The following is a 16,025-nucleotide window of genomic DNA, read 5'->3' on the forward strand; positions in this document are numbered from 1 at the left end:
CTGCTTCAGCTTCCTGAAGGGGATGCCCATCCACAGTCCATCCTCCACACACACTTCTGGAATCACAACGTGACCCCGCCCAGCCCTGACTAGAAAACAACTTCAATGCCTCCTCCTGAATTTCAGATCAAGTTCAAGGTCCCAGGCACGAAGCCAAGGCCCTAGACCTCTTCAGCCTCATCTCTGCCCCCACCCCGCCCCAGAGTACCCTTCCCCAGCAGTCCCTCCCCACCTACTCCTGGCACTTTCGGGACCCCTCCCCTTCCCTCCTCCATCACTCGGAACAGCCCTGTGAAGGAGCCCATCTCCTCCCTGACATAATCCTTCTCTACACCCCACTCCATCGTCGGAATATCCTCTTCCTGCTCGCTGACAGCTCTCTAACGCACACCCTTCCTCTCTGACATGGTGTTAAAAATAACCATTGCACTGTGTCTTCCATTAGGGGAGGACTCTGGTATTGAGTCTTGTATCCCCAATACCTAGCACAGCAAGTAGTGCATAACAGGTGCTCAATGAACGTTTGCAAGACAGTGTGATTCTCGTGTCTGTGAGACGCCCCCAGCTCTAACCTGCTGTCTAGAGCTCAGGGCATCTTGGCGTGACTGCTCGAGAACTGCAATGTCTAGAATCCAAAGAAATTTCAAATAGACTGGATTCTGTGCATGGTTTAGAGAAATTCCCATGAGGGCTGGATAAAGGACGTTTAAAATGTGTTTCCATCCACTGTCTTCTTCCAGCAGTATATTTAAGGGATTTTTTCTTATAATATTTAGGCCTCCAGGGTATATGGGGCTATTCATCTCCCCATTCAGTCAAATGTCATACATTCACCAGCACTTATAATGCTAAGTCCTGTGCTAGGCATGAGGGTCCAAATAATAAATGGACCACAGCTTATAGCTCTGCAGAGGAAACCAAACCCACTCCACAAAGTGGAACAACAGGACGTATTAGGACTGCCCGTGGGGTTAGTTAACTGGTGGCCGAGTCTATGTCTGCCAAGACTGCTCAGAGAAAACCGAGTCCTGAGCTTTACTTAGACTCCAGCCGGCCAGGTCCTCGTGCTGTTCACTTGTCGCCTAATTGTGTACAAAAATTCCTTCTACGGGTTGAGCACAAGGGTGTATTTTGTGTGGTATCTATTTCTGCAGCTAACGTGGCATTTGAGGGCCTAACCTTGGGAGCCAGGTCTCCTGGGTACAACCCCCAGGTCTGTGCTGACTGGCTGTACGACCCTGAGCCTCAATTTCCTCATCTGTAAAATGGTGATAACCATAGCAGAACTCACTTATTGGGTTTAAATGGCTTAACTGAAATATAGTAATTAATTCAGATGAAATTCATTTCAGTGTTGTAGTTAGAACAGGGCCTGGTACATGGTGGACCCTAGATATTATTTCACTAACATGTAAGTCCCGTGAGAGCGGGGCTTCTGTCTCATTTGGCACTGCAGTATCTCCAGCACCTAGAATAGTGCCAGGCACATACCAAGTGCTCCATAAATATCTGGTGAACAAATAAATGAACCTATAGGTTGCTGGGGTATGAGGCTCACAGCCATAGAGGATGACGGACAGCAGTCATGACAGGTATCTTTTTTTTTTTTTTAATTTTGTGCTGTTTTTATTCATCTCAAGTATTAGCTTAAACTTCAGTGTGACAGATTTGGGATTGAATTCTTGACAGGTATCTCTTTAAGTCCCTGCAGTGCACCAGGCTCTGTGCTGGATACCCTAAGTTTATTATCTCCAACCCATGTCAGAGAAGGCAGGCCGAGGTCAAATGGTCAAGTGCAGGAATCAAAAATCTCACTGCTGTGCCCTCTGCTCCATTTGCCTGAGGGGTCCCAGTCGAGCCCATGAGCTAATTTATTAAGCCCCAATAGTAAAGAGCCCAGCCAGAAATCCTTTTGGGTTTCCACTATTTAGTGTATTTCTAAGCACAGAACCTTGAGGAAGCCCTCCCCTCTAACTGTGACCTGAAGCCCTTCGTAAATAAAATGACACCCACCGCAGACATGGATAATGGTATCTTAGATAAATGTCACTTTTGCATAAATCATTAAATCAAAATGGGAATGATTTGTTACTTGATGTGGAGCTCTGTAAACAGTTCTCTTGAAAAACGGTGTCTAGGTGGGAGATCCTAAGTTTTAGTCATTCTGGGCTCCCATCTGGGCCATGACCGAGATGACCATTAGATCAATACATTCCCTGCCCCCCTCGCTCTGTCATTAGAATCCAACCTGAGAGGCTCCTACTCAGTAAAAGGCATTTTCAGTCATTCAGGGCCCACCACGTTCCGGAACAGTGCGCATGAGACAGCCTCTGACCCCGAGGAGCTCCCAGGCCAGCAGGAGATGAGGACAGTCTGGAGATGCACACAGACAAAAACAACAGAGCGGGAGACACGCTATGACGGAGGCAAGTGTGGGCGCTACCGGAGGGTGTCACCGACACATCCTGAGAAAAAGGATCTGGGGAGAGGAGCTTTCCCTAAGGATGGGCCTGATATACATCAAAGTGGTCAACATGAAGAAGAGAATCCCAGGAGTTCTGGCTCCTTCAAAGCAAAAAGGCAAGGTGTTTCCCTAAAACCCAGTGAGCCTACAACTTAACATAAATCACTATTAATGAAAGAAAGCAGAGTCTGGTCTCCAGGGATCCAGTGCCTGCCCTCTGTACTTTGTTAGATACTGAGCCCCAAGAGAGGTGAGAAAAACCTGGAAGATCTAAAGGGAGGACCCATATAGATACTAACACCTGGGAAAGAGAGCACTGACCTGGGTTGGTGTGGGAGGGAAGAGGCCTTCACCCCGCAGGGAGGTGCAGGTCCTCTGGCGCCTGGGCAGAGGGCTTTTGTTCTACCGAAAGCCCCAGGCCGCTGGGTTCCTCGGAAGAGTCCCCTGTGGCAGACACAGCACTGATCGGCTTCCACAAAGCAGAGGAAATGAGACCCGTGACGTCAAGAGATAATGATCTCCAAACCAAAGAAGAAACATGTACAGAAGCCGTCTTCTCTTTCACATGGGGTATTTCTGGGCAAAGAAATGTCAACACTGAACTGTGGTTGGGGGCAGGGAGCTGGGGTGAGGGGTGGCAAGGGAAGGAGAAATCCAGCTGGCAAACGGGGACTGCTGTAGGCACAAGCCCTGCCCCTGGAGCTTTCTTCAGGTGGCCCCGCTGCAGCCCCAGGATGCACCAGCTTAAAGGGCTCTTTACGTCCTGAGTCAGCAGACTGGCCCCGGGTCACCCAGAGGGGCAGACAGCACGTGCAGAAGAGGCCAAGGACAGCAGAGGGATCTCGTGCTGTGCACCCAGCATCAGGTTCACTGCCGTTAATTCACTTAATTTCAGGAGCAAAGTCCTCTCGTTATGACGAGGCAATGGGGCAGAAGGTGAAGTAACTTGTCAAAGTTAAGGTGATGAATAAGTGCAAGAGGAGAGATTGGAATCCAGACAGCAACTCACTTTCCACGGGCGTAACTGGCCTTGTCCCTTAGAGGCTGGGATTGAACCATGGGCCTCACGGAGCAGACTGACCAAGCAGACCCCTCTAATCCCAGAGCAGGGCGAGAGGGGTGGGAGGACGCAGGCACACCCTCTGGGAATTTGAGCACTGCTCTTCCTCAGGTTCAGGGCCCCAACCAACAGGGGGCCCCTCCTACGCACACAGACCATCTCAGATTTTACGACAAAAACTGGGGATGCAAAGGGTGTGTCCAGGGCGAGTTCAACCAAGACAGGGGTTTAACTTCCTCAAAACACAAACGAAATGACTGAGGCTCTGCCCTGCAGAAGCATCTCGGCAGGGAGGAGAGGCAGCAGCACAGTGGCCGGTCCAGGCCTGTTGGGGCAGGAGCCCTCGCTCCCTGCCTGTGTTTCTGTCCACCTTGCCTTTGGTACATCTCGTCAACCTTCTAGCCCTTCTGAGCATCAGGTTCCACACCACATGTACTTGACCTGTCAGGCGCCCTCATAATACGGATCCAGTGATTATAATTAAAGAAAAGAAAGAGGAGGATGTGGCTTAAATCTGAACCCTTCCATCACAAGGGCTCTACCTTCATGGAAATGGTTACTGCATTCTCCATTCTCTGGGAACTGCTCCCCCATAACGGTACCATTTTATCAATGACTCTAGGAGCAGCTGTTGATTAGTAAGTGCCTGCCCTGCCCTGTGAGTCACAGAATCATCTCATTGAACTCTCACAACCACCCTACAGAGATGCAATTATTATTTCTGCTTTGAGGAAAGAAAGTACAGCTCAGAAGCATGGAATGACTTAATCAGGTAGCTAATAAGTGGTAGAGCCAGAATTTGAATCTAGCTCAAATAAAACAATAAATAAAATAAAAATAAACAAATAAAACAGGAGCAGAAGGATCTGAGGTGCTGCTGATTCAACACAGAAGCAGAAGGCACCCTAGCATCAGGGTTAATGGAACATTGGGTGTCATTTGTATATGATGTCTGCAAAGCCACTTGTGCGAAACTGGACTTGCGGTGATGACAGTGCCATTAAGAATGTTCCCATGGATGGCCATGGACTCAAGAGTTACAGATGGTTCAGAATGGAAAATCTGTGCATAAGAAGTCAGCCTGGAGGCAGGTCTCTTTCTGAACCACGTGGGGCAGAGTCAATATCACTACGTAATGCTTTCACCTTCTATCACTTTCAAGATCATCAAGGAACAAGAAGCACATCCTTGAGAGAGAGAAGGCAGATGCAAAAGAGGGGCTTCCCTGGTGGCGCAGTGGTTAAGAATCCGCCTGCCAATGCAGGGGACATGGGTTTGAGCCCTGGTCCAGGAAGATCCCACATGCCGTGGAGCAACTAAGCCTGTGCGCCACAACTACTGAGCCTGAGCTCTAGAGCCCTCGAGCCACAACTACTGAGCCTGCAAGCCACAACTACTGAGCCCGCGTGCCACACTGCTGAAGCCTGTGCGCCTAGAGCCTGTGCTCTGCCCCAAGAGAAGCCACAGCAATGAGAAGCCCGTGCAACGCAACGAAGAGTAGCCCCCGCTCACCGCAACTAGAGAAAGCCCGCACGCAGCAACGAAGACCCAATGCAGCCAAAAATAAGTAAATTAATTAAAAAAAAATAGAGTGCAAAAGAAGTGTCTGGTGATTTGAAGTTTAATAAAGTAGTGCTTCCTAAGGTCTCTTCTATGCCCCGCCCCCCCGATCATAGGACCAATGCATTAAGGATCAGAGAACAGACACAGATGCCGAAGCCTAACTTTTCAAAAGTCTTTCAAATTCAACCCATTGTTTCTAACGCTTCGTTGCTGTCAAGAGAGGAAGAAGCTTTAGTCCTATTGAGATACCTATGGATTAGGTCCTATTGATTAGGACCAAAAGTGAAGGCTGCCAGCAGCATGGCCCCCAAGAGATCCCAGGGCCCCTGAGTCCTGTTCTTCTCAGGAAATACAAGCGAGGTTGCCACACAGCCACCGTGCAGACCAACAAAGAGACTCTACCATGAAACTTGGTGGCCCCTGGGAACTAGAATATGCTGAGTGACAAAACCCGTCTCACATTCCCAAGTCGAGAGGTTAAAAACCAAACAAGATGAAAGAAGGCCACTAAGCATTATTCATCTTTTACAAAAAGTTGATGGTTGGGTGAAAATTAAAAAGGTCCTGTCAGCTACTGATGAAAACATTTAGAATGTCCTTGAAAAGGAAAGCAGCAACCTTCTCAGAGCTGCCCAGAGATACATGTCGTGTTCAGCACAGCAAGTTCGTTGGTACCTCAGCATGGTTCGGGGCAGAAAAAGAGCTCTGGAAGGAAATGATAGGATTTCTAGGCTAGCTCCATCATTGGACTGGTTGTGAGACCTTGAGCAAGGTCACCTAGCTCCTGTGCGGCCCAGGTGCCTCGCCTGTGGCATGGGGCGTTCTCCTTCCCCCCCGATGGTCCTTCGGGAGGCCGGGCTGCTCGGGCTCAGGTGCTCAGACATGCTGCAAACAGATGGAGACCAGCTTCCTGCCTGTCACTTGGGTTGTCTTTTTCAGAAGGAAAATGCTCTTTGGAGTTAAAAAGGATTGAGCTTTGACACGCCTGCTCCAGTGGTGTCCTGGTTTCACATTCACATGAGATGCCTCTTTCTAGTTCTTTCTAGAAAGGGTCTGCTCTTCTGCATAAGTCAAACATAACTCCAGACTGAGCATCAGTGCCCCACAGTTCTCATGTTGGAAGCGTCTTACGCGTGGGTATTTCTTCTCCAGCCCCTGCGACATCAAAGACTCTGGCTTTGCCACAGTGCACTGATCAGCAGTCTTACACGTCTTCCCATAAAGGACAAGCAGGCCTGGGGTTCGAGAATCCCTGCACCAGCAAATGTGAGGTCGGACTCAGCCCTTATCTGCTTCCAGACGGCTGTGGGCTCTGGGGTGAGCACCCTCACCTCTGGGGCTCTGCTTCTTGGTGGCAAAACAAAAGGGCTGAAGCATGGAACCTCTAGCGTCTGCTTCTGCTCCCATGTCCTGTGACCTGGGAACATCCAGCCTACTCTGACTCACTTCACAAATCTGTGTCTACCACGGCTGTGCTAAGCCTGGATGGGTCACCCACCCCCCATGTCCTTGCTGATGCCTGAAATTCTTCTCTAAAGAGACAGAATCAAAGATGATGTTTAAAAATGCAGATCCCCACGAAAGAGAGCATTGATTGTCCTGACTCCTGGTGGCGGCCAAATGAATTTCTTGAGAGCTGACTTAACAGAGATAATATGTCCTTATTTCTGCTCTTTCATGTCTGTAACTTTGAGACTTCACCACGCTACACTTCGGAGCCCTCATCTACCCAATGGACACGCTAATACTCACCTCTCTAATTCGCAGAGAGAATTAAGTGTGTTAAATGATAACCTTATGGTAGGAGCTTATAGAGATCACCAAATATTACCTCTTATTTTTGTAGTTAGAGTTATTAGATCTTCAAGGATGGTGGAACACTGAAGGGCAAAGAGGATACCTCTCTGTCAGTATTCTGCTGGGGTCAGATGTATTTATCTTTCCATATGAGAATATTCAAAGCAGCACATGCCTGAGTGTTGGAACTCGGGAAGACCTTAGAGCCAGTAGAACTGAGCCAGGACAATAAAAGGATGAGGAACTTGAGGCCAAGGGGAAGGGACCAATATAAGGTCACAGAGTGGAGTAAAGGCAAAAACAGGATAAGAACCTGGGTCTGCAGGCTCCAAGGGCAGACACACCTGAGCTGAAAGAAAAGTAACCATCGCCCCACACTCTAGATTTTCAAATAGCGCCCCTGACCTTCTTTAGTTTGTTAATAAAGGTAAATGCCATCCACTGTCAGAGACCGGGATATTGGCCACCACGGATTCCTATGATACTCCTTTATGGGTAAAAATATGGAACAATAATCAACTTCTGTGGGTCCAGGAAATCCAGGGGCCCTCTGCACTTTGTATACTCAGCTGGATTATAAAAGTTCATGAAATTATTCCATTTGGGTTAAGTAACCACAGGCCCTTTGACCTGTGCTAATCCCCAAATGCTTCCCAGACATTTACTGCCCGATTAGCTCAAACCATGAAGATGGAAAAACCAAAGCACACACCACGTGGTCTCTCTCATTTGGATGCCATGAGACTTCTACAAGCAATCGTCTAAATACACCACAGGCCACTGGGATCGATGGCCAACTAAATGGAAGATGGAAAGGTCTGATAGTAAATCTATTCCAGACGGATAAAAGGTAGCCCCGAAATGTTCGCTGAGTGAATGAATGAATGATGTGCACTAGCCTTGTATTCAGATGGTCCTTAATAGCTTTGTGACAATGGAAACTTCACTTCACTAAACACTTTGCTAACGGGAGCTGAGGATGCCCAAGGCAGGCCGGAGAATTCCATGACATCATGTATGCAGAGCCCCTGGAACAATCCTTGGAATAGTCAGCAGTGGACATAAATCAGCTGCTTCCACTCCTCTAAAACAGCACATCATTAAAAAGAAAAAAAGTAACTTGAAAGAGTTTTTACAATCAAAGTCAGCTGGAGGAGAAAGCAGGGCCCCAGTGGGATCTGCTAAATAGAATGTAATGAGTTAATGGAAGAACCATGAATGAAGCCCAGATGCCTAGCATCCTGTCCGGCCGTCTCCTAAAATAACCGAGACCTTCACATTGCCAGGCATGTGCACAGGCAGGTTCCTCACCTGCAACATTGGTCCTTCCTACATTGCCTACAACATATTCATCTTTCAAAATCACCTCTCCTATAAAAACTTTCTTGACTCTCCAATTCCTAGTTAGAACTGACATCCCAGCCCTCCGTTCCCATCTGACCCAGTACATAAGTGTATGTAGGGTCTGTAACATTTCCTTTATAGGTCATTGACTAGCTAATGCAACTTGATAGTCACGGTACTGAGACTTGTAATTCATACTGAGGAACAGACTTAGGAAATATCTGTTGAATGAGTGACGAATGAATGACAAACAACTGATCCCAGGCGTGGAGCTTTCCGAAGGCAAGCTTTTCAAAATCTTGCCTTATTCACACTGAAAATGCCACACAGGCTGGCAGCCACCTTCAGAGTTCAAGACACCAAGACAAAAATAACTACTGGGTCACAGAATAATCTGGCACTTGTGAGCATCTGATAACATCTCTTAGAGGAGCGGCAATTGGCTTTCTAAGGGCACTTCAAACACTGCGATACCCACCTCCCTTTGTCTTTCCACGCTCCCCCTCCTCTCCTGGACGGCAGGCAGCAAAACACAACGTCCACTCCAACCTCTCTGAGCAGCCTGCTATAGTACATGGGCCTGGACAGGAACGAGACTCACCTTTCTTCGTCCTTAAAGATAAATTTCCGCAGCTTGAGGTCCCGCAGCACCAGCCCCCCGTCGTGGCAGTGGGCCACCGCTGAGGCGATCTGGTAGAACAGCCTGGCCGCTTCCTCCTCCTTCAGCTTCTTGCAGGTGCGAACGAAGGAATGCATGTCCCCATAGCTGCGCTCAAAGAACACATAAGCTTTCGTCTCCCCCAGGATGATTTCGGTGATTTGGTTGATGTTGCTGTGGGCAGACAGGCAAAAGCAGGGGGCCAGGGACTCCTGGTAGCAGCTGATATCAAACACCTACGGCAGGATGAACAAAAAGACCAAGAGTCAGAGTACAACCAAATCCTGTACAACCGAGTCACAGAATGTGGATGCCTCCCATAGACGTGGGCCAAACTTGGACCCAGACCACACTGGCCTTGCCTACCAGCTGTGTGGCATTGAATAACTCGCTTGACCTCTCTGAGCCTCCGAGTCCTCATGTGCAAAAGGGCAAGTGATTGACTCACCGTGTCGGGAGGATTATATGAGAAAACGAAGGTCAGAATGCTCAGCCAGATGTAATACAATACACAAGTGGTGTATCACAAGTTGTGTATTGTATTACACAAACTATACACAATGACACAAAACAAATCACAAATAAGTTTATGATTTTTTTCTCTCTATCCCAATCCCCTGTGTTTATAGAAAAATTAAGGCAAAATTTGAAAGTGACCCATCCCAAGCTGCACAGATAACACCTTATTTACCTTCAAAAAAAAAGTACACCGACACTACACAGCTACAGCAACTGTATACAACGTATTTTGTGCTGCATAATTGGGTTGTATAGCAGTATACAACATAACAGCAATTAATAGGTTAAATGCGTAGACTGAAGGTTACCTAATTCAATACCTTCATTTCGCAGATGTGGAAATTGAGGCTCAGATAACAAGTCAAATCAAGCCCCCAGTGGCAGAGCCAGGAAAGGACGCAGTCCTTCTTATTAAGAAAGCAGACACGCTCCTTTCTCTCTTCCCTCCACAGATATCTAGCTCAATGAATCAGTTATGCAATGATTTTCTATGAATCAGAATAAGCCTGTGAAATGCCACCTCATTGTGGGGTTATTTAGAAAGAAAATCCATCCTCAGTACCTTTTGGAGACAGATCTAAGAGGAATTAACACTACAGAGATTTTTCTGAGGTTACAAGAAAACGCCTTCATTCATTTCAAGAGCTCCACTAAATCAGGGATACGAATCTCTGGGTTTGGAATGTGGCTTTCCTACCCGCCTGGGAATGTGAGTATGATGAGTCTATCTGGTGCAGCAGAAGTGAGGTGCAGGCTCGACGGTTCCTTGCTGGGAAGCATGGGAGGCCAGGATTGCTCTTACAATGCACTGAATGTTATCGGTTCACCATTGCTTAGCTTCTTAAATTTCTTTTTCATTAGTTAGAACATACTCTCCTTGATCATCATTTTGCAGTGTGTGTGGGAAACGCTGGCCTAGAAATAATCAAATTTGAGAATCTAATCCTGGCTTGGCCACCAATAACCTGCACGAGGTGGATAAAGCACTCAGAATCACTGGGCCTCCCTCCTCTTCAGAAACTGAAGACATTGATTTAGAACATGGTTGACCTTTTTTGGGTCCAGATCCCACCTGAGAATCTGATAAGAGCTCTGTCCCCTCTTAGCTGACAATGACCACTCAAAAGCATGTATAATACTGGATTTGTCTTAAGGGGATTCACGGGCTTTCCAAAACCCAGCCAGGGCCACAGGCTGCTACTTAAGAATCCATGAGTTAAGTCTCTCTTAGCTGCAAAAAACAAAACCCAAAAATCTGTGACTCAAACCGGCCTCCTAAGAACCTCGGGAGGGCTGGTGCGAACCCCGGCTAGGAAGCAAAGTAACGTTGTGAATGAACCATAATAAGGCATCTCAGGAAAGTGGCACAGCTGCTGCCACTATAACCTAGAATTTAAGAATGAATACTTCAGTGTCTCCAGAGACCACAAATCACACCCTGATACTGTCAAATGATGACCTGCGAGCGGTGACCTCAGAGGTCCGTTCAATTAGGAATCTGAAATGCTTGAGTCAACTTTAACACCCAGACTGCAGGCAGCAGAAACCCAGGAAAGCCTCAAAAATTTCCCGGAGAGCAATAAAGGCTTTGCAGTGGCTAATGTAAACACTGTGTTATATAAGGAGGATGCTGGGATCTGAAGAGCCAGGCTTCAGGCTGTGTCACCAGTACTCATGGAGTTATGATTATTTATAACATACTTCCTGCTTCGAGCTGCATTTTTAAAAAATAAAAGGAGTTTTTTTTTTTTTTTTTTGCTCAGTACCTTTAGTCTGTTATCCTGTCCTGCTGCTGAAAAACTGGATGGACATTAAAATTAAAAAAAAAAAATCAAACAATTCATGGCAGCTTCAAAATGCAGCCATACCCTTTGTAGAAGAGACTAAATTAAATTCCAAGATGGTGGACAGAGTATGAAAAATAAAGCAAGTACTTATGTTTTCCCAAATGGGTAGGAACCAAACTTTTATTAGTAGCTATAACAGGCATTTATGGGCTTGGATTGGTATTTAAACCATCACCTTCAAGTGTAAAATCAAGCCATAAGCCTGGTTGCCAGCTTCTTTTAAATGTTTAATTTGGAGCCTTAGTTATATAATGTGACAGTTCAGATAAGGCAGAGATTAGGCCGTCATTCACAGTTTTTGCAAAAAAAAAAAGCCCATTTTGTCAAGATAGTAATTATGTCAAAATCTGCACAGTAGCTACAAGCATTTCCATGAAAACAGTAAGCTAAGAACCCCTAAAGTCCCCTTCCTTCGTCTGCCTAGCTTAAAGTAGGCACAGGGAGACAATAAACAGGCATGATTATTTTGGTTAAATGACCCTCCAGTCTCTCTCTCCCAAATTATGTCCTACAGAATTCTACAGAGTTCTCCGTAAGTGGCATTTTACATTGGATCTGTTTTTGCAAAGACTTTTTTTCTTGGGTCAACACAGAGCTTGGAGACACGAACTCTATATTCTAAGATGTCAAAAGGAACTGGAATTCAGTGTGTAGATTTCAGTGAGCCTTGCAGTAAGCCAAGAGTCCACGGTGCATACGTGAGGGTAGTTCATAGAAGCAGCCTTATAAAACCACTTGGAGCTTCCTAGGTTATACACAGCTATGCTTGCATAAGAAGTCACCCACATCACCTCTGGTAAAAAGGCAGGCAAACAGAAGCTGCTGTGTCTTAAAGGGATGACCTCTGTCAAGCAGAACAATGATACTGCACTTAAATCCACTGGCAGCCGCACAGTAATTGGTGAGGGGCTGATTCAATCTTTGCAAGAACTGAACCAGCCGATTAAGTACAGTTTCAGGCCAGAGAGCAAGTCTACGAATGACACTATAAGGTCAGCCCAAAGTGAAATATGTCTTGAAAAATCTGAAGGGAGAAAGAAACAGCAGGAGCCAGAGTCACCTCTGCCTTTAAACAAAGAAATAGCGGGCAAGGTGCTTCTGCAGAGTTTGGCGGCAGAGTCCCTTGACTTCAACGCGTCTCCAGCCTTTGAAAAATATTAAAATGCTCTACCGAAGTTTAGCAAGAGGAGTGAAAACACTCACTGCTGGGTGATTGTGCATATTTCATATGAGAGTGGCAGCTCTGTGGAATTCATTCATTTCAAAGGATGACTACCCCATTGTACAACGTTGTAGGTCTTATGAGAATTCAATCCAGCTCTGAATAGCCTACTGAATTTTGGTTAACTGGGAATAGCTGCTCTGAGTCTCAATAGCTTGGAGAAGGTGCAAAATACCAAATGCTCAGTACAAGCAGAGAGAAATATTTAAAGAGTCTCTGATTTTCCCCAGCGGTCTGAACTGAGCAATTGCAAAACAGACTGGAGACCCTTCACAAAACCCGTGTTTCACAATGAAATACTCCAGTCCCCTATGAAAGAAAGCAAGTTCACAAAGCAGCCTGTGGTTGACGGTAAAAGTGTGATACATTATTTGCAGCACAGCTGTGCCGAGTGCCCATTTCAAAGACATCAGGGGTCCCCACTCCTTACTACCTCCTTACCTCCCTCCCCCCAAAAAACAACAGTGAGCAAATCTAAAATTAAGCAACAGTGAATTCTTGATCTATGTCCAATTCCTGGGTAGCCTGCTCTACCGTCTTCATTTTTTGTTTGTTTTTTTTGCAACTAGTCTCCTGCTCATCCCCTCGTCTGGAGCCCTGTGGGCGCACACAAAGACACACAGACACACGCAACACAGACGCCAACCAGTTCAGGGTCAAAGACGAAAAGGAAAGGAAAGTGCCGATCTCTGCATTAGCACTGTGAATCCCCGAGGCTCCAAATGCTGGCCTCTAAACCATACAGGCAACGGTGTGTGCTGAGGGGTGGAGTAGCAGGGTCGAGGGGGCTCCGGCTCGGAGAGCTGGAGACGAGAAGGAACGGAGACAAGAGGAAAAGACCCAAAGGATTCACAATTTCCTGCACCCAAAGGTGCGCTGGCGGCTTTGATTTCCACCCCCAACCCTCCTTTCAAGGCTCCTGGCAGAAGCAAGCTCTTTGTGAATTCCTTCCCCGCGCTGGGCCCCTGGGCTCAGCCAGAGGGGACACCTTTGTGTGTCTCTTTGAAGGGGCACCTACGGAACAAAGGTTCAACACCTGCACGCTGCTGAGAACAATGGCTGCGAAAGGAACCAAGTCATCAGCGCCTTAAAATTAGCGGGGGATTCCCTCCTCGGTGTTGGAAAGGGGAGGGGGCTGGACCCAGGGAGCAATCCCCGGGCAGCGGGACCCGGCGTCGCGCGGAGGAGCTCCACGAGCCCTTGGGAGCACGCGTGGCCGTGGCCCCCGCGCAGTCCCGCCGCCCTCCCCGCCGCGGGCTCTCCCCAAAACGCCCCCGCCGCAGCCCGCCGCATTGCCCGCAACGCTCTAAAAACTTCGCAACTAGTCGAACAGGAACAAATAAATACATAACCCCATTTAACGAGACCACGGATAATTATCCCGCGAATCTCCCTCCCCCCCCGGACTGCAGGGCTCGGCAACCTTCCGCCCCCTCCGGCCCCCTCCAAAAGGCCGGGGGGATCTTCTTAAAAGACAAAAAAAAAAAAGCAAAAGCAAACCCCGGGCTTTTTACCTTGCACACCAGCTCCTCTCCACTGTGTAGATGCACGGCACGAAAAACGTGGTCTCCCTCCAGAGGTTCCAACAATAAGTATTTCCCGATGCAAGAAACGCAATGCGACAAGTTCGGAGTCTCAGGCGGGCTCGGGGAGCCAAGGTTCGGGCTGAAACTCTGGCTGGGTTCGGCGGACCTTATAGACGACAACTCTTCGAAATCCTGGGTTTTGTTCCGCGATCTCCCATATCTTGCTATTGTGATGGGGGTAGACCTGTGTATGTTCATGAGTGTGGGGATCGCACTCGACAAACAAAAAAACCCGCTGGAGAGACGAGTCGCTGGCGAGTGCGTCTGCAGGCGCCTCGGTGCCACGGATTTTAAAAGGGAACGAGAGGGGAGGGGACGGGAAGGGGGCTACGTGGAGAAAGAGTTAGAAGCCCCCAAATGGGCGCCGCCGGGCACCTTGTCTGCGCCGAGCCCGGCTCCCGGGGTTCCTCGGTCGGCAGCAACTCGGGTCCTTTTGTTACCCCAAAGCCGCCAGCGATTTGCAGAATCTTCGCACTTTTAGTTTCTCTCTCTCTTTCTCTTCTTCCAGCGTGGATCTAGACGAGTAACCAGGTTGCTAAGGTGGGGAGCTGCAGCGCCGGGTCTCCCGAAGCGATCCCCACGCAGGCTTCCGAACCGCAGACGGGGCGGAGGAGCCCGGCTGTAGTTTGTGCAATCTTCGGGGAGCGCACGGCCGCTGCTTGGTCTCAGCGCGTTAGAAACCAAACAAAAAGAAAAAGGAAATAAGCACGGGTACCGGCTCGCGCCGCACCGCAGACAGAATCCGCGCTGCACCCCCTTTTTTGGTGGAAAGGGTGGGGGGCGTGGAAGGGGGGGTGCCGGAGAGGGTAGTTACCTACGTTTTAACTGTAGATGGCGTCTGAGGCTTTTCCAAGACCGCAAGAGCTCTCCAAAATTTAAACAAACAGACAAAAAAAATAGCAAGGGAGCATTTAACTTAGAGCGGTCAGCGCTGCCAACAAAAGATTGCAAAAGCTGGGCACAGAGTTGTGGTCCGGGCACAGGTACCACGGCAAAGCCCAGGGCTTGGCCCGCCGGGCGGAGGTCAGCACCGGCTCATGCTGTCGCCGCTCCCTCGCGCTCCAGATCGTCCTCCGAATAAAGCGAGAAGTGCGGGCAGGGACAAGGGTAGATCAATGGTATCCGAGCTTCCGGGGGTCCTCCCGGCCCTGGAAGGGGATGCACCCCCAGCCCAGTCAACCCGCGCTGTTCCTTTCTCGTTCGGTAACTGGATCTCGCCTTGGAATAATTTGCAACCACTCCGTCTCCCCTTACCCTCAACCCAAATTGCCTGGCGGGGTCTGTTTTGGAGAAAATTGACGGCTTTTCTTCTTCTTTTATTTTGTTCTTCCCCCAACCGGAGGTAAGAGGAATGTGTACTTAAAATTGAAGGGGACGGCCGACGGTGCCCGAGGCCAATCCCCAAGCTCAGCACGCCCGCATCTCTCTGCGAGGCGGTATTAATAGTTACTTACGTGGCCGGGGATCTCGGAGCGAGCGGGGCCGTGTGTGCGCGTGTGTGCGCGCGCGCGCCTAGCTCGCGCTCAGTCTCCCCATTCAATGTCACCGACACATTTCTACGGCGCCTCCGCCCCCCCCAGCGGCACCGGCGACTGGCTCAGCCCAGAGCAGGCCCCGCCCCTTCCCCGCCCGGGCCGCCCTCATTGAGCCGGGTGCCCATCAATCAGCGTCGCCTCTGCCAGTCCCGGGGCGGCTTCCCGCGCCCGCGGCCGGCTGCCACTGCCATTGCAGCTCCCGGTCCCGGGCGCGGGCGCTATCCTCCCAGTTGCATGACTCGGCCCGGGCGAGGTAAACAAAGTGCATTATCCAACCGCGGCCCGGGGCTGGGAAGGTAGAGCACCGGACCGGGGAGGGAGGGTCCCGGCGCCTCCACAGGCTGACTGCGCGCGCGGCTGGGCAGGAGTCGCCCGGTCACAAGTACCCAAGCAGCTCCAGCAGTGGCTAGTGGACTTTCTAACCCGTTCG

The 16,025-nt window shown here is 49.0% G+C and overlaps 1 protein-coding gene across 2 annotated transcripts in view; it reads right to left on the reverse strand.

The window, feature by feature from the left end:
- TRIB2 (tribbles pseudokinase 2) overlaps positions 1-15,534 on the reverse strand; it is a 25,011-nt gene extending 9,477 nt beyond the window's left edge. The window contains exons 1-3 of one of the 2 annotated variants that reach the window (XM_024737740.1): positions 14,875-15,534; positions 13,989-14,724; positions 8,830-9,122 (exon numbers count right to left, since the gene is read on the reverse strand). In XM_024737740.1, coding sequence (XP_024593508.1) covers positions 8,830-9,122; positions 13,989-14,258 — 563 coding nt within the window. In that variant the 5' untranslated portion in view covers positions 14,259-14,724; positions 14,875-15,534. Of the gene's footprint in view, positions 1-8,829; positions 9,123-13,988 lie in introns of both variants that reach the window. The other variant, XM_024737739.1, reaches the window with a different exon arrangement.
- Between the last annotated feature and the right edge of the window lie 491 nt (positions 15,535-16,025).

This window comes from Neophocaena asiaeorientalis, unplaced genomic scaffold (genome assembly GCF_003031525.2).
Source record: "Neophocaena asiaeorientalis asiaeorientalis breed wild unplaced genomic scaffold, Neophocaena_asiaeorientalis_V1.1 scaffold396, whole genome shotgun sequence".
Classification (NCBI taxonomy): Eukaryota; Metazoa; Chordata; class Mammalia; order Artiodactyla; family Phocoenidae; genus Neophocaena; species Neophocaena asiaeorientalis.